This window comes from Trachypithecus francoisi, unplaced genomic scaffold (genome assembly GCF_009764315.1).
Source record: "Trachypithecus francoisi isolate TF-2019V2 unplaced genomic scaffold, Tfra_2.0 Lachesis_group12, whole genome shotgun sequence".
NCBI lineage: Eukaryota > Metazoa > Chordata > Mammalia > Primates > Cercopithecidae > Trachypithecus > Trachypithecus francoisi.
Window position 1 is genome coordinate 88970568 of NW_022681457.1, and position 18495 is coordinate 88989062.

The 18495-nt window shown below is 44.1% G+C and overlaps 1 protein-coding gene across 1 annotated transcript in view; it reads left to right on the plus strand.

Moving 5' to 3' along the window:
• CLSPN (claspin) overlaps positions 1-11948 on the plus strand; it is a 36203-nt gene extending 24255 nt beyond the window's left edge. The window contains exons 15-25 of the mRNA XM_033227136.1: positions 70-296; positions 1464-1575; positions 4046-4121; positions 4323-4426; positions 8570-8734; positions 8842-8963; positions 9518-9645; positions 9948-10053; positions 10628-10710; positions 10973-11134; positions 11439-11948. Coding sequence (XP_033083027.1) covers positions 70-296; positions 1464-1575; positions 4046-4121; positions 4323-4426; positions 8570-8734; positions 8842-8963; positions 9518-9645; positions 9948-10053; positions 10628-10710; positions 10973-11134; positions 11439-11549 — 1396 coding nt within the window. The 3' untranslated portion in view covers positions 11550-11948. The remainder of the gene's footprint in view (positions 1-69; positions 297-1463; positions 1576-4045; positions 4122-4322; positions 4427-8569; positions 8735-8841; positions 8964-9517; positions 9646-9947; positions 10054-10627; positions 10711-10972; positions 11135-11438) is intronic.
• Positions 11949-18495: the final 6547 nt, after the last annotated feature.

Sequence of the window (18495 nt, forward strand, 5' to 3'; positions counted from 1 at the left end):
TTTCACCCCCTACTTTGCCATTTCTCTGAGGAATTTTTTACACTATTCGTTGTGCTCATTGGCTCTTAGGTTCTTAAATGTTAGAAACCACAGGGATCAGTACCAAGCTTTGAAGCCTCGATTGCCATTGGCCAGTATGGATGAGAATGCCATGGATGCCAACATGGATGAGCTGTTGGATTTGTGTACTGGAAAGTTTACATCTCAGACTGAAAAACATCTACCCAGAAAGAGTGACAAGAAAGAGAACATGGAGGAACTTCTGAACCTTTGTTCAGGAAAATTCACTTCTCAGGGTAAATATCCAACAGAGAGCATCAGGCTTACCACACCCAAGTCTCAGTGTCCTTGAAAAGAATTCCCTGGGCGGGTGGGGTGGCTCACGCCTGTAATCCTAGAACTTTGGGAGGCTGAGTTGGATGGATCGCTTGAGCTCAGAAGTTTGAGAACAGCCTGGGCAACATGGCAAATCCCCATCTCTACGGAAAAAAAAATTAGCTACACATGGTGGCATGTGCCTGTGGTCCTAGCTACTTAGGAGCATCTGTTGAGCCTGGGAGGTAAAGGTTGCAGTGAGCCGTCTGTACTGGAGTACAGATCACACCACTGTACTCCAGCCTGGGTGGCAGAGACCCTGCCTAAAAATAGAAAAAAAGAAAGAAAGAAAAGAAGCCCCTTAACCTCAGGTGAAAAGTTCACAGAAAACAGGACTGTGATGGAATCTATATAAATTGAATTCACTGCTTAGTGCCCTGACATTTAGAAATTTTATCAACTTAAGACTACCTTAGGCCGCACACGGTGGCTCATGCCTGTAATCCCAGCACTTTAGGAGGCCAAGGTGGGTGGATTGCCTGAACTCAGGAGTTTGCGGCCAGCCTGGGTAGCAAGGTGAAACCCTGTCTCTACTAAAATACAAAAAATTATCTGGGTGCGGTGGCCCGTGCCTGTAATCCCAGCTACTTGGGAGGCTGAGACAGAAGAATTGCTTGAACCCCAGAGGCGAAGGTTGCAGTGAGCTGAGATCGTGCCACTGCACTCCAGCCTGGGCAACAGAGAGAGACTCTGTCTCAAAAAAAAAGACTGCTTTAGCTTTGCCCATATGAGATATCATTTATGATTAATGTATGTACAAAGTTTAGAACAGTGTCCGATGTATAATAAATTTCACATAAATGTTAACTTACTTCCTGTCCCCTGCCCCCAGCGCACACAACTGCTAGACTGAACATAAGCTCTATGAGATCTGGGATAGTGGTTTGTTCATTACTGTATCCCTGGTGGCCTGGCACATATGGCACATAGTAAGCACTAAATAAGGATTTGTTAAATGAATAGATGGTAGGTTCTTCTTGGCAAGCTTACCTTAGAACTGTATCGAGCTGGCATGACTTTAGATGGCTGGGAAAAGAGTATAAAGCTATCATTCCTTGGTGACACATTTTTTCCTTGTTGTGATGTAGATGCCTCCACTCCGGCCTCATCAGAGTTAAATAAGCAGGAGAAGGAGAGCAGCATGGGTGATCCAATGGAAGAAGCACTTGCTCTTTGCTCAGGCTCTTTTCCAACAGACAAGTAAGTCTCAGATTGCTGGGAACTTGGGAAGGCCTGGCCTTTTGATAAAATCAAAATAACTGATCATCTTAAGGGCTTTGCACCTTTTCTGAGAATCTTGCAGTGGATTTGAGTCTCATATATGCCTAGTAAGCAAATTATAATGCTTTGGTGGAGAACAGGGTAAAAAAGGCAAGAATATGAAAGATATTTAATATCATTAATAGGGAAATGCCAATTAAAACCACAGTGAGACACCCATTAAGATGACTTTTATCAAAAAACCCAAAGAGTGTTAGTGAGAATGTGGAGAAACTGGAAACCTTGTGTACTATTGGTGAGAATGTAAAATAGTGCGGCTGCTAGGGAAAGTATGATGGCTTCTCAAAAATTAAAAATAGAGGCCAGATGCAGTGGATCACCTGAGGTCAGGAGTTTGAGACCAGCCTGACCAATGTGGTAAAACTCTGTCTCTAATAAATACAAAAAATTAGCTGGGCATGGTGGCACATGCCTGTAATCCCAGCTACTTGGGAGGCTGAAGCAAGAGAATTGCTTGAACCCCGGAGGCAGGGGTTTTAGTGAGCCAAGGTCATGCCATTGCACTCCAACCTGGATAATAAGAGCAAAAGTCTGTCTCAAATAAATAAATAAAATAAAATAAAAATAGTATGACCATATGATCCAGCAATTTCACTTCTTCGTCTGTACCCCAAAAAAGTGAAAGCAGGACTTGAACAGATATTTTCACCCCCATGTTCAAAGCAGCATTATTCATAGTAAGTAGTCAAAACATGAAAGCAACCTATGTGCCGGGCGCGGTGGCTCAAGCCTGTAATCCCAGCACTTTGGGAGGCCGAGACGGGCGGATCACAAGGTCAGGAGATCGAGACCATCCTGGCTAATACGGTGAAACCCCGTCTCTACTAAAGAATACAAAAAACTAGCCGGGCGACGAGGCGGGCGCCTGTAGTCCCAGCTACTCGGGAGGCTGAGGCAGGAGAATGGCGTAAACCCGGGAGGCGGAGCTTGCAGTGAGCTGAGATCCGGCCACCGCACTCCAGCCTGGGCGACAGAGCCAGACTCCGTCTCAAAAAAAAAAGAAAAAAAAAAAAAAAAAAAAAGAAAGCAACCTATGTTTATTGGCAGATGAATGGGTAAACAAAATGTATATATATATGCAATGGAATATTCAACCTTAAAATGGAAATTCTGGCTGGGCATGGTGGCTCACACCTGTAATCCCAACACTTTGGGAGGCTGAGGTGGGTGTATCACTTGAGCTTAGGAGTTTGAGACCAGCCTGGATAATATGGCAAAACCCCATCCCTATAACATGATTGTGCCACTGCACTCTGGGCATCACAGCAAGACCCTGTCTCAAAAAAAGAGGAAGTTCTGACACTTGCTACAACATGGATGAACCTTAGGATGTTATGCTAAAAGAAATAAGCCAGTCACCAAAAGACAAATACTGTATGAGTCCACTTACATGAGGTACTTAGAGTAGTCAAATGCATAGAGACAGAAGGTAGAATGGTGGTTGCCAAAGACTGAGGTTATGGGGAAATGGAGAGTTTAATGGGTATACAGTTTTGGTTTTGCAAGCCGAAAAGAGTTCTGGAGATTGCTTAACAATATGAATGTACTTAATACTACTGAACTATAGAAAGATCATTAAAAAGGCAAATTTTATATTATGTGTATTTTACCACAATTGAAAATTTAGGCCGGGCACGGTGGCTCAAGCCTGTAATCCCAGCACTTTGGGAGGCCGAGACGGGCGGATCACGAGGTCAGGAGATCAAGACCATCCTGGCTAATACGGTGAAACCCCATCTCTATTAAAAAAATACAAAAAACTAGCCGGGCGCGGTGGCAGGCGCCTGTAGTCCCAGCTACTCCGGAGGCTGAGGCAGGAGAATGGCGGGAACCCGGGAGGCGGAGCTTGCAGTGAGCTGAGATCCGGCCACTGCACTCCAGCCTGGGCAACAGAGCCAGACTCCGTCTCAAAAAAAAAAAAAAAAAAAAAAAAGAAAATTTAAAAAATGTTCTTCCTGTTTCTTGAAGAGATTTTTGGTGATAATAGAAGTTTTAAATTTGGCCAGGTGAGGTGTCTCATACCTATAATCCCAGTACTTTGGGAGCCCAAGGCAAGCAGATTGTTTGAGCCCAGAATTCAAGACGAACCTGAGCAACATGGTGAAATCTGTCTCTACAAAAAATACAAAAATTAGCTGAGCATGGTGGCTTTGTACCTCTAGTCCCAGCTACTCAGGAGGCTGATGTGGGAGGATCACTTGAGCCCTGGAGGTGGAGGTTACAGTGAGCTGAGATGGTGCCACTGTACTCCAGGTGGTATAAGAGACCAAGACTGTCTCAGAGGAAAAAAAAAAAAATTACACAAAATTTTTTTTAATTCCTAACTTGGCTGACTACTTGTAGTTTGCTTTCAACAACTTATTTATTGATTCATTGATTTACATTTCAGGGAAGAGGAAGACGAGGAGGAGGAATTTGGAGACTTCCAGCTTGTCTCAAATGATAATGAGTTTGATACTGATGAGGTGAGTATGAAGGGAACAAAGTACTCCATGTATTGCTGCCCTAAAGTGTTTTTTTCCCCTCAGTTCTTGAGAATTCTAAGTTTGGCATCTTATCAGAAACAATTTCCTAGAATGAGGTGTTTGGGCAGATGTTTATAAATCCTTTTTTTGTGGAGGACACATTTTATTCTGCTTAATTTGGATATGATGCTGATTTTGTAGGATGAACACAGTGACTCTGGTAATGAAGACCTGGCACTGGAAGACCACGAAGATGATGATGAAGAAGAACTCCTGAATCGATCTGAGAAGTTGAAAAGGCAAATGTAGGTGTTATTAATATGTCCATTCCTTCAGGTGTATTTAAAAGTTGGTCACTAGGCCAGGCATGGTGGCTTGCGCCTGTAATCCCAGCACTTTGGGAGGCTGAGGCAGGCGGATCACCTGAGGTCAGGAGTTCAAGACCAGCCTGGCCAACATGGTGAAACCCTGTCTCTACTAAAAAGTATAAAAATTAGCAAGATGTGATGGCAGGTGCCTGTAGTCCCAGCTACTTGGGAAGCTGAGGCAGAGAGAATTGCTTGAACCCAGGAGGTGGATTTGCAGTGAGCCAAGATCACACCACTGCATTTCAGCCTGGGTGACAGAGCAAGACTCTGTCTCAAAAAAAAAAAAAAAAATTTGATCACTTAATATGTCCTGTGTGCTAATAACTGTGCTTTACAGGCATTAACATATTATCTTATGCTGCGTGCACTGGCTCAGGCCTGTAATCCCAGCACTTTGGGAGGCCAAGGCAGGCATATCACTTGAGGTCAGGAGTTTGAGACCAGAGTGACCAACATGGTGAAACCCTCTCTACTAAAAATACAGAATACAAAATAAAATACAAAAATTAGCCAGGCATGGTTCCAGGCACCTGTAGTGCCAGCTACTTGGGAGGCTGAGGCAGGAGAATGGCTTGAATCCGGGAGGCAGAGGTTACAGTGAGCTAAGATTACCCCATTGCACTCCAGCCTGGGTAATAGAGCAAGACTCCATCTCGAAAAAAAAAAAATTATGAGTGAGTACTATTCTCCTCATTTTACAGTTGAAGGAACTGAGCCTCAGAAAGATTAAATTTACCCAAGATCACATAGCTAGAAGGTAGCAGAGCCTGGATTCAACTTAGATTAGGTAAAATCTCCCCTAACAGTCAAGTTAATAGTTTGCCACTTTTTTTTTTTGAGACGGAGTCTCTTTCTGTTGCCCAGTCCAGAGTGCAGTGGTGCGATCTCCACTCACTGCAAGCTTCACCTCCCAGGTTCACACGATTCTCCTGCCTCAGCCTCCCATGTAGTTGGGACTACAGGTACCCACCACCGCGCCCGGCTAATTTTTGTATTTTTAGTAGAGACGGGGTTTCACCGTGTTAGCCAGGATGGTCTCGATCTCCTGACCTCGTGATCCGCCCGTCTTCAGCCTCCCAAAGTGCTGGGATTACAGGCATGAGCCACCGCGCCCGGCCAGTTTGCCACTTTTTAACTTAAATCCTCCTGCCTCAGCTTCCCAAGTAGCTGGGACTACAGGCATGTGCCACCACACCTGGATAATTCTTTTTACTTTTTGTAGAGATGGGGCCTTGCTTTGTTCCCAGGCTGGTCTTAAACTCCTGGCCTCAAGTGATCCTCCTGCCTCAGCTTCCCAAAGTCTGGGATTACAGGCATGAGCCACCAGGCCCAGCCTTTTCTTTTTGAGATGGAGTCTTGCTCTCCAGGCTGGAGAGCAGTGGCATGATCTTGGCTCACTGCAACCTCTGCTTCCTGGGTTCAAGCGATTCTCCTGCCTCAGCCTCCTGAGTAGCTGAGCCTATAGGTACGTGCCACCACACCCAGCTAATTTTTGTATATTTAGTAGAGACGGGGTTCACTATGTTGGTCAGGATGGTCTCGATCTCTTGACCTCATACTCTGCCCGCCTTGGCCTCCCAAAGTGCTGGGATTACAGGCGTGAGCCACCCCACCCAGCCGGCCCAGCTTATTTTTTTGATATGTTGTTCTGGTCATGAAAGTAAAATATTTATTTTAGGATATTTAAAAGAATACAAACCGGGTGCAGTAGCCTACGCCTTTAATCTCAGCACTTTGGGAAGCTGAGGCGGGTGGATCACCTGAGGTCAAGAGTTCGAGACCAGCCTGGCCAACATGGCGAGAACCCATCTCTACTAAAAATACAAAATTAGGCCGGGCGCGGTGGCCCAAGCCTGTAATCCCAGCACTTTGGGAGGCCGAGACGGGTGGATCACGAGGTCAGGAGATCGAGACCATCCTGGCTAACACGGTGAAACCCTGTCTCTACTAAAAAAAAAATACAAAAAACTAGCCGGGCGAGGTGGCGGGCGCCTGTAGTCCCAGCTACTTGGGAGGCTGAGGCAGGAGAATGGCGTAAAACCGGGAGGCGGAGCTTGCAGTGAGCTGAGATCCGGCCACTGCACTCCAGCCTGGGCGATAGAGCGAGACTCCATCTCAAAAAAAAAAAAAAAATACAAAATTAGCCAAGCGTGTGGCCAGCGCCTGTAATCCCAGGAGGCAAGGCTGGAGAATAGCTTGAACTGGGAGGTGGAGGGTGCAATGAACTGATATTGTGCCATTGCATTCCAGCCTGGGCGACGAGAGAAACTCCATTCCCTCCCACCCCCCCAAAAAAAACGAATACAGAAAGATATAAATAAAAAGTTATCCATGTCCACCATCCAGGATGTAAATGAAAGTTAGTTAGTTCCTCTTAATCTTTTTTATGCGTATATTTTTATATAGTTGAGATTTGTACAATCTTTTTATATGAATACTTTTGAATTTTTCTCTAATTAGCATATCCAGAAACATTTTCCTATGATGTTAAAAAGTTTTATAAAGACAGTTCTTATAGGTATTTAATATATTGTATGTGAATGATTTGGAATTCACATATAGGATATCATATTGATCCCTATTATATTTATATGGTTGCTTTTATCCCATAATTTCATTCTGTTAAGATTCACTTTGGGTTCTGACTTGTCACCTGTCAAATGAACTCTCATAAAGCTTTAGGTCATCCATAGATTTTTCTAAGGTAGTGGTTCTTATCTGCAGAGCTCTTTGTTTAAATAAAATCTTTTAAAGAATAACAGATAAAAGTTGAACTGTTTAAAGACAGTAAGTGGGAAGTTTGGGAAACTTAGTGACTAGTGGCCCCTGAAGGAATTTTCCAGGAACCCTAGGATTTAGAACAACTTAGCTTTAAGAAAATACAGTGTAGGCTGGGCGTGGTGGCTCACGCCTGTAATCCCAGCACTTTGGAAGGCTGAGGCAGACAGATCACCTGAGGTCAGGAGTTCAAGACCACCCTGGCCGACATGGTGAAACCCTATCTCTACTAAAAAAACAAAAATTAGCCAGGCATGGTGCCATGCACCTGTAATCCCAGCTACTTGGGAGGTTGAGGCATGAGAATCACTTGAACCCAGGAGGTAGAGGTTGCAGTGAGCCGAGATGGTGTCTCTGCAGTCCAGCCTGGGCGACAGAGCAAGACTTCATCGCAAAAAAAAAAAAAGAATAATACAGTATAGGTCTTTGATAAAAATCAGTTTTTAGAAAGCCACCAAAATTCTGCCATTTTGGACCACATGGGACCAAGATGACTTTGAATCCAGGGTGACAAGAGATTTGTTCTCAAGGGGAGCTGAAGTCAAAAGAAGTAACTAGTAGTCATTTTGATTACCAGGAGCTCTGAGCCTCAGTCTTCCTTCTGATGTGGGGGTCAAGATTTGTTAGGCTGTAAGAAGGTCCCAGTTTATTACCTTTCTACACCACACCATCTCTAGTTTGTCTCGTAAAGCTGGTGTGCTCAAATGCAAAACAAAATAGTTGAACTTCCAGCAGGTATTCTAATACATGTAGAAGAGATTAAGAGTTTTCTGGCTTTCAAATCACCCAATCTAAGTTGAATCCAGGCTCTGCTACCTTCTAGCTATGTGACCTTGGGTAAATTTAATCTTTCCAAGGCTCAATTCCCTCAACTGTAAAATGAAGAGAATAATAGTATCCATTCCTAAGATAATATGTTAATGCCTGTAAAGCACAGTTATTAGCACACAAGACATATTAAGTGATCAACTTTTAAATACAGATGCTCCACATCTTACAATGAGGCTATATCCTGATCAATCCATCCTAAGTTGAAAATGCACTTTCAGCTTTTCTAGCTGTAACTCCATCGTAAATTGAGAAGCATACTAAGTGCGTATCACATTCATGTCATTGTAAAGTTGAAAAATCATTAAGTCAAACCATCATAAGTAGGACACTATTACCAAAAAAATTTAAATATTATCAAATGTATTATGTTTATTATTATTAGAAGTGGCTCTGTGTTCTGCTTTTCTCTGCTTCCGTATTCTGTGAGTATATTCATTGTTGCTTTTTCTAATCCTCAAAATTGCTTTCTAGGAGATTGAGGAAATACCTGGAGGATGAGGCAGAGGTGTCAGGAAGTGATGTGGGAAGTGAAGATGAGTATGATGGGGAAGAAATTGATGAATATGAAGAGGACGTAATTGATGAAGTACTTCCTTCTGATGAGGAACTACAGAGTCAAATCAAGAAAATACACATGTCAGTATCCCAACAAGCCCTTCTGAGTAATAGGGTACATCTTAAGACAAGCCCTATAACCAGCCAGAATGGTCCTTGTTTTGAGCACCCTATTTCTTCTGTTGCAGGAAAACTATGTTGGATGATGATAAGCGACAGCTACGTTTATACCAAGAGAGGTACCTTGCTGATGGGGATCTGCACAGCGATGGTCCTGGACGAATGAGGAAGTTTCGATGGAAAAACATAGGTATCCTGGTTGTTGTCTTTAAAAGCAATCACTAACGGGCCGGGTGTGGTGGCTTATGCCTGTAATCCCAACACTTTGGGAGACAGAGGTGGGCAGATCACAAGGTCAGGAGTTCAAGACCAGCCTGAAAAACATGGTGAAACCCCATCTCTACTAAAAGTAACAAAAATTAGCCGGACGTGATGGCATGCACCTGTAATCCCAGCTATTCAGGAGGCTGAGGCAGGAGAATTGTGTGAACCCGGGAGACAGAGGTTGCAGTGAGTGGAGATCACGCCATTGCACTCCAGGCTGGGCGACAGAGTGAGACTCCATCTCAAAAAAAAAAAAAAAGTAAACAGTTATAATTCACATTTGTCCAGTTGCAGATGGCAAATGGCAAGCAAAACCATAACAGGCTATGTGAAGACCTAGTTGTAACTGTTGTTTTCTGTTAGAGGATGGGAAAAGTTTACATCATTATGTAGTAAATGATAAGGGTTTGTTTTTTGTCTGTCCAAGCACCCTCTCCTGTGAGGACTGCCGAATGCTGATTACCTTCACTCTTTGTTTAGATGATGCTTCCCAGATGGACTTGTTCCACAGAGACTCTGATGATGATCAGACTGAAGAACAACTTGATGAGTCAGAAGCCAGGTGGAGGAAGGAGCGAATTGAACGAGAACAGTGGCTTCGGGACATGGTAGGAGTTCATCTACTCTGACCCTAGTTTATGAGACTGGCACTTAGCTTGTCATGATAGTTTCAAAATCTTAGGCAGCATATTGCTATGTTTTTTAATCCTCGAGCTATCTTTTGTGTTTTGAGAAGGCTATACCATGGACAGTTCTCTTCGTGTTTGTCTAAGATTAATTTTTTTTGTCTAAAGCAGCAAAGGCTGCAAAAAGGAAAACAAATATCCCAGGAACTCTAGATTCACAATCCAGGCCATACTATTTAGGAAGGCTATAAACTTTTTTTAATGCTGTATAATTTTTTTTTCAGGCACAGCAGGGGAAAATTACAACTGAAGAAGAAGAAGAAATTGGGGAGGACAGTCAGTTTATGATACTGGCCAAGAAAGTTACAGCCAAAGCACTGCAGAAGAATGGTGAGCTCTTGTTTCTCCTTAAGGTCTAGCCCCCTGGATTGTTAGTGGTAGAGCTTTGGAGGTGACTCTAACCTTCAGGAGCTATTGCAGCTTCATCATAAGCTTGTATCTAATACTGTCTTAAAGAGGTTTCTCAGAGGTGGTGGGAGACCGTGTACTTAGACTTTAGACTATTGGGCAGTAGAGACTGTATTTGTGAGTATATGTGGCTGGTTTTACTTTATGTTCTAAGGCTCAGAGTAGTTAATTCTGGCTTTCTGTATTTAGTTGCCCAGGATTGTATGTATACCTAAGTGTTAGAGGTGGGATTTGAATCCAGGAATATTTAACTCCAGAAAGCTCTTCTTTATTCCATACACTTACCACTTCTGTTTTTCTTAAATGATTACTGTTCAACTTAGTTGTGTCTCTTCTTGGAGCCAATTATTATAGTTTCAAAGTTACCATTATATAGAACAGAGTTCCCATGGCTTTAGCATATTGATTTAGTTACAAGATTTCTTAACTTGTTTAGAGTTAAAAGTAATTCTAATCAGCTTTTCCCAGAATAGGCCTCTCTGTCTTTTCTTTCCAGCCAGTCGCCCTATGGTTATTCAGGAATCAAAGTCTTTGCTCAGAAATCCTTTTGAAGCCATCAGACCGGGAAGTGCTCAACAGGTTGGTTGGGAACCTTGTTAATCTGAAATCATAGTCTACAGATTATAAACGCCCAGGTCCAGCTTAGGGAATAGCCTCTGTCATTAGAGGAAGGAGGTGGCTGCAGGGAAAGAGTTAATGTCAAAGAGTCTGCTATTTCTTTTCTATTTGAATAGGGTAGGAATATGTACCCTCAATATCTAGGGGGAAGCAGGGAGGGAAGGACTTTTCATTCTTTAGTTGGCACTTGGGATTTGATACCAGATGACTCTTTTTTCCTCAGGTGAAGACAGGCTCACTGCTAAACCAGCCCAAAGCTGTGCTTCAGAAACTGGCTGCTCTCTCTGACCATAACCCCAGTGCTCCTCGAAATTCAAGAAACTTTGTCTTTCATACACTTTCTCCTGTCAAGGCTGAGGCGGCAAAGGAATCGTCTAAGTCTCAGGTATGGAATTTGAGAACTAATATGGTGGCTTCCCAAACCAGAATTTATTTATTTATTTATATTTAAAAACAAAAATTCTGGCTTAACCCCTTTATGCTGCAATGTTGAAATTTTGCACTCCCCGATAAGGTACAAGAGAATTGCTACCCCTAGTAGGTAATCAACTTTTAAACTTGCCTAGAAAGTTTATCTTTCTTTTTTTCTGTTGTTAATCATCCACAATTTATGAGTTGCTTGAGAGCTAATTGAAGGTAAGTACTTGTATGAAGGTCTTAAGCTGGCTCTGACTCCCTCTGCTCTCTAGGTAAAGAGAAGGGGTCCATCTTTCATGACTTCTCCTACACCTAAGCGCCTCAAAACAGAAGATAGCACTTCAGGATTGAAGCGAAGCATCTTCAAATACTTGGAGAGCTAACACCATCAAAGTTGCCAAAATCTACATTGAGACTGCTTTGAGAAGTTCCTAGCACTGAAAATTGGAATTGACACTCAAGCCAACGATCCTTCCTTCCTTCATAATCAATGCAATAAGATTGCAGACAGAAATTCCTGTTCTTTCTACTGCACAGCTCTGCTCTTTTCCTAGTATTATTCCCTGGATTGGCCACTGATCTCAATTCTGCAGTATTTACAACATCAACAACTAATGGAATACTTGGGTGAGGTTTGTTTTTTTTTTTAAGATGGAGTCTCACTCTGTTGCCCAGGCTGGAGTGCAGTGGCATGATCTTGGCTCACCGCAACCTCCACCTCCCAGGTTCAAGCAATTCTCCTGCCTCAGCCTCGCAAGTAGCTGGCATTACAGGCGTGTGCCGATATGCCCAGCTAGTTTTTGTATTTTTAGTAGAGACAAGGTTTCACTATGTTGGCCAGGCTGGTCTTGAACTCCTGACCTCAAATGATCCACCCGCTTCGGCCCCGCGAAATGCAGGGATTACAGGCATGAGTCACCGCACCTGGCCTTGGGTTAGGTTTCACTTCTTCCATTAAACGTTTGACATTTTATCCTAGCAGCTTTCTGGGTTAATATCTCTTTGTGATAGAAGTGGTTGGAAGAGGAAGAGTAGGGAAAAGTGTGACATTACAGATTAAACAGTGAAAATCAGTACCACAATGACTCCTTTACACCCATGATATACGTACCATGATGACCAGGGTTCAGTGAAAGAAAGATTTCTTTTCTTTTTTTTTTTTTTTTTTTGAGACAGTCTCACTTTGTTGCCTAGTCTGGAATGCAGTGGCGCATCTTGGCTCATGGCAGCCTCTGCCTCCTGGGTTCAAGTGATTCTCCTGTCTCAGCCTCCCAAGTAGCTGAGACTACAGGCGCATGCCACCACACCCGGCTATTTTTTGTATTTTTAGTGGAGACAGGGTTTCACCATGTTGGCCAGGCTGATCTCGAACTCCTGACCTCAAGTGATCCAGCTGCCTCAGCCTCCCAAAGTGCTGAGATTACAGGCATGAACCACACTGTGCCCGGCCAAAAGAAAGATTTATTAGACAGAGGACCTAGGAACCAATAGATGGGCTGCTGTATTACTCTTACCCCTTTCATTTTCCTGTATGCTTCTTCCCAAGCCAGCATCAAATTTTGAATTAATTTTTGCTGCTTAATAAGGACTTAAACTGGTACCCAAGTCAGAAAGACTGGCTCTAATTTTCTGGAGCTTGGGGATGAAGATAAAGCGTTACATCCACTGTTTGTCCACCACAGTCTATGAGGCAGAGAGACCTTCCCTGGGACTGAATTCTCAATTTGAAGCACTGTTGTTCAAAGACCTCCCTTCTGGGTCTGACAAGAAGAAACATAACCATTATTTATTGCATTCTCCTGGCTTAGATACATTGCCCACACTAGTCAATCGACATTTCAGTATTTCATTACTAATTCTGAGAGAAGACCACCATGGAATTTAAAAAAATATTATTGAAGAGAATTGCCATCATTCTCCATTTGCCCTGAACTACCACAAGCTTCTTAGAATTTTAGATAAATGTTTTTCCCCTCAGAATTGAGCATCAATGCTGCTTTCGAAAAACATTCCATGTGAATACTGTGGTTTCAGTGTCAGGACCTGGACTTGGGAAGGTGGAAGAGAGTGTGCCAGTTTTTTACTGGGAGATGGGAACACCAATTTAATTGATGCAATTAGGTTGTAGCTTTTCTACAGTTTTTCTTTTCTTTCCTCTTTCCTCTTTTCTTCTTTTTCTTTTTGTTTTATCTTTTTTTTTTTTTTTTTTTTTTTGAGACAGAGTCTCGCTCTGTCGCCCAGGCTGGAGTGCAGTGGCCGGATCTCAGCTCACTGCAAGCTCCACCTCCCAGGTTCACGCCATTCTCCTGCCTCAGCCTCCCGAGTAGCTGGGACTACAGGCGCCCACCACCTCGCCCGGCTAGTTTTTTGTATTTTTAGTAGAGACGGGGTTTCACCGTGTTAGCCAGGATGGTCTCGATCTCCTGACCTCGTCATCCGCCCGTCTCGGCCTCCCAAAGTGCTGGGATTACAGGCTTGAGCCACCGCGCCCCGGCCTCTTTTTTCTTTTCGACATAGGCTGGCTCTGTCTCCTAGGCTACCCAGGTTCCAGCAATTCTCCTGCCTTGGCCTCCTGAGTAGCTGGGATTACAGGTGTCCACCACCACACCCAGCTAATTTTGTGTATTTTCAGTAGAGATGGGGTTTCGCCATGTTGGCCCAGCTGGTCTTGAGCTCCTGACCTGAGGTGATCCACCCGTCTCAGCCTTCCAAAGTGCTGGGATTACAGGTGTGAGCCACCGCACCCAGCCAGTTTTCTAATACTCAAGATGTTGACTTTGACAGTACTTATGTTTGTATATTTGTAATCTTATAATGGGGGAAATGTGTATAAAGATGTTTTAATATGTATGTAGTTTTTCAATAAATCTTAATGCCTTGAAGATTTGCTGTCCAGCTTCAATGTTCATTCTTAGGTCAGTGCCTGTCTAACCTTGAGGAGCATTTCATTTTCAGGTTATCTTCATCCCAGGGAAACCCTCTGGGTCTAAAGTGAGAGGCTGCTGCAATTGTCCCCTCACTGGCTTCTCAGTCCTAGTGAATTGATCAAGTTAACTTACCAAGTGGTTTGGGTTCAGCTCAGGTGAAGAGGATAACTGAGTTTACATAAATGGTACCTTCTATTACAGCTCTTTTATTTATTTATTTTATTTTTTTTTTTTTTGAGACGGAGTCTTGCTCTGTCGCCCGGGCTGGAGTGCAGTGGCCGGATCTCAGCTCACTGCAAGCTCCGCCTCCCGGGTTTAAGCCATTCTCCTGCCTCAGCCTCCCAAGTAGCTGGGACTACAGGCGCCAGCCACCTCACCCGGCTAGCTTTTTTTTTTTTGTATTTTTTAGTAGAGACAGGGTTTCACCGTGTTAGCCAGGATGGTCTCGAACTCCTGACCTCGTGATCCGCCCGTCTCAGCCTCCCAAAGTGCTGGGATTACAGGCTTGAGCCACCGTGCCCGGCCTACAGCTCTTTTTTTTTTAAAAAAATATTTTTAGAGACAGTCTCATTCTGTTGCCCAGGTTAGAGTGCAATGGCACAATCATAGTTCACTGTACCCTTGATCTCCTGGGCTTCAGCATCCTCCTTCCTCAACCTTTGGAAGAGCCGGGCCACATTACAGGCACATGCCACCATGCCCAGTTAATTACTTTATTTTAGTAGAGACAGGGTCTTGCTGTGTTGCCCCAGCTGATCTTGAGCTCCTGGCCTCAAGTAATCCTCCCACCTTGGCCTCCCAAAATGCTGGGGTCACGGGCTCAGCCACCATGCCAGCCTGGTACAGCTTTGATTGGCCTTTCTCTTTAACTGAGTTTGTATGTACTTCATTTTATCCATGGGTTCAAGATAAGTGTTTTTGCCTCTTTCTTTGAACTCTCTCAACAGTACCCAAGGCAAGGTGGCCTTTGCTGGGCCAAAGAGAACTGAGCAGGAAGGCTAGATATTTCTCCCCTCTTGTTTCCCTACATGTGTTTTAGGGAGAGATGGAAAAGACAATTGGAATTGACAACTGAGGATAAAAAAATTCAGCCAGGTGGCTATGGCTCACGCCAGTAATCCCAGCACTTTAGGATACTGAGGTGGGTGCATTGCTTAAACTCAGGAGTTCGAGACCAGCCTGGGCAACATGGTGAAACCCTGACTCTATTAAAAAAAAAAAAGGAAAGGAAGGAAGGGAGGGAGGGAGGGAGGGACGGAGGGACGGAGGGAAGGAAAGAAAGAAAGGAAAGAAAGGGAAGAAAGAAAATTTGTGCCTGAGAAATCCAGGGAGAAAATGGTTTCTGGGCCCGGCGTGGTGGCTCACATCTGTAATCCCAGCACTTTGGGAGGCCGAGGTGGCTGGATCACCTGAGGTCAGGAGTTGGAGACCAGACTGATCAACAAGGTGAAACCCCGTCTCTACTGAAAATACAAAAATTAGCCAGGCGTGGTGGTGGCAGGCGCCTGTAGTCCCAGCTACTTGGGAGGCTGAGACAGGAGAATTGCTTGAACCTGTGAGGTGAAGGTTGCAATGAGCTGAGATCACGCCACTCTACTCCAGCATGAGCAACAGAGTGAGATTCCCTCTCAAAAAAAAAAAAAAGAAAGAAAATGGTTTCTGATTGAGGCTCCTGGGAGAAAGCCCTCTTTGGAGAAAGAAAACTTGAGTCTTAAACTCTGGGTTACTTTTCCTTATGCCAGGATAGCTGCTATAAAGTAAGCTAAGCCTTGATCTTGGTAACAGCATTGAAATGGACAGTTTTGATCTGACCCTTATGCCCTTTGCCCAAAGCACTGAGCCAGCAGTATCAGCTATGTTTTAATGAAATTGAAGCCCCAGGACCCGACACTATGGCTCGCAGGAGGACTCAGCTCCACTAGCTTGGAAATTACATATTTGGAGGGATCAGAGCCCATGAGCGTGGGAGATAGGGTATGCTCAGTGTCAGTCAATCTTTTTGTTTCTTCCTTGTTCCATACGCTTGAGTAGGGATACATGGTATTAACCTCTTTAAACAGGTCTCTAATTTCATCTCATTAATTCACAGTTGCCTAGCAATACTAGGGTCTCTTCCATAAACCGTAAGAGTTTATTCACCAAAGCTCTAGAGACAAGGTGCTCAGATCTCTGGCATCCCTCATTTTCTCAACTGCTTCTCTACAAACTTCTGCTCACTTTGAGAGTTTCTAATGCTCAGGCTGGAAGACTTTTTAGGGGGTGTTTTTGGTTTTTATCTCCTAGGGTTATGTCTAATCACTCTTGGGGCATCCTGTCCTGAGATTTGTGCACCTAAGGATAGAGGAGAGTATTTCTGGGAGGAGTGTTCCCATGATACTATTTGATTATGTCATCCTTGAGATGGTATTGTATCTTCTACCCTTATATCCTACTCATGGCCTGGCACACAGTTTGGAATGTAGTGGTGCCTACCACAGTTTGAATAAATAACACTACACCTTTCACAGCCTCTGTTTATAAAATGAGGATAGTAAGTCATGGCTGTCTCAGAGTTGCTGGGGGGCTTCAGTTGGAAAATGTATGTCAGTGCATTATGTCAAGTGCCACTCTGTAAGCATAAGAAATTGCCAGTAGAGGCCAGGCGCAGTGGCTCAAGCCTGTAATCCCAGCACTTTGGGAGGCCGAGGCGGGTGGATCACGAGGTCAGGAGATCGAGACCCTCCTGGCTAACACGGTGAAACCCCGTCTCTACTAAAAATACAAAAAACTAGCCGGGCGAGGTGGCGGGCGCCTGTAGTCCCAGCTACTTGGAGGCTGAGGCGGGAGAATGGCGGGAACCCAGGAGGCGGAGCTTGCAGTGAGCCGAGATCGCACCACTGCACTCCAGCCTGGGCGACACAGCGAAACTCCGTCTCAAAAAAAAAAAAAAAAAAAGAAATTGCCAGTAGCTCCCAGAAAAAAAGAAATTCACCTCCTTTGAGAATGAAAGAAAGAAATTACCAGTATCACAATTATATCATATTTTGTAGGCCACTTCTTAAAGGCCCATTGTTTCTCAAATATCTCAAACTTGGCCGGGCGTGGTGGCTCACACCTGTCATCCCAGCACTTTGGGAGGCAGAGGCAGGTGAATCATTTGAGGTTGGGAGTTTGAGACCAGCCTGACCAACATGGAGAAACCCCGTCTCTACTAAAAATACAAAATAAGCCGGGCATGCCTGTAATTCCAGCTGCTTGGGAGGCTGAGGCAGGAGAATTGCTTGAACCTGGGAGGTGGAGGTTGCAGTGAGCTGAGATTGCACCATTGCACTCCAGCCTGGGCAACAAGAGTGAAACTCCATCTCAAAAAAAAAAAAAAAAAAATCTCAGACTTAACATGAAAATGTGATTTTCTCTAAAAACCTGCTCTTCCTCCTGTATTTGCCATTTCAGTAAAAGGTACCTCCATATATCCAGTCACTCAGACTGGAAACCTGAAGAGCATTCTTGACCCCTTCCTTAATCCTGTAATCAGGCCGGGCGCGGTGGCTCAAGCCTGTAATCCTAGCACTTTGGGAGGCCGAGACGGGCGGATCACGAGGTCAGGAGATCGAGACCATCCTGACTAACACGGTGAAACCCCGTCTCTACTAAAAACTACAAAAAACTAGCCGGCGAGGTGGCGGCGCCTGTAGTCCCAGCTACTCGGGAGGCTGAGGCAGGAGAATGGCGTGAACCCGGGAGGCGGAGCTTGCAGTGAGCTGAGATCCGGCCACAGCACTCCAGCCTGGGTGACAGCGCGAGACTCCGTCTCAAAAAAAAAAAAAAAAAAAAAAAAAAAAATCCTGTAATCAGTCTCCAAGTTCTATTATTTCTACTTCCAAACTGCATCTTGAATCAGTTCATTTCTTCCAGCTCTATGGCCAGCACCCTGGTCCAAGATTCCATAATTTCTTTCCAGGGTCCTACTATAGCCTCCTGACCTCCCCACTTCTGTTTTTGCTTCCCTTCCATCCAATCTGCACAGCAGCCAGAGTTGACCTTTATATAAATGTAATTTGGAAGATGATACTTCCCTACTTAAAATCTTTTAATGTCTTCCACTGCACTCAAAGTTCAAACTCCTCTTGGCCGATACATGATATAGCTCTGCCTCCCAACCTCCTGTCTACTCTTCTTTCTCATGACGTGCAGCCTCAGGAGCATCTAAAGTGTCCTCTTTTCCTGGAATGCCCTCCTCTACATCCTCCCTCTTTGTCTGACTGATGCATAATTTTCAGGGTGTTAGCTTAAGCCTAATTTCCTCAGAGACGCCTTCTCTGACCATTAACATCCCTTTCTTAATTAGGTTACCTTTGTATAAGTTTCATTTTCTTTTCTTTTCTTTTTTCTTTTTTTTTTGAGACGAATTCTTGCTCTGTTG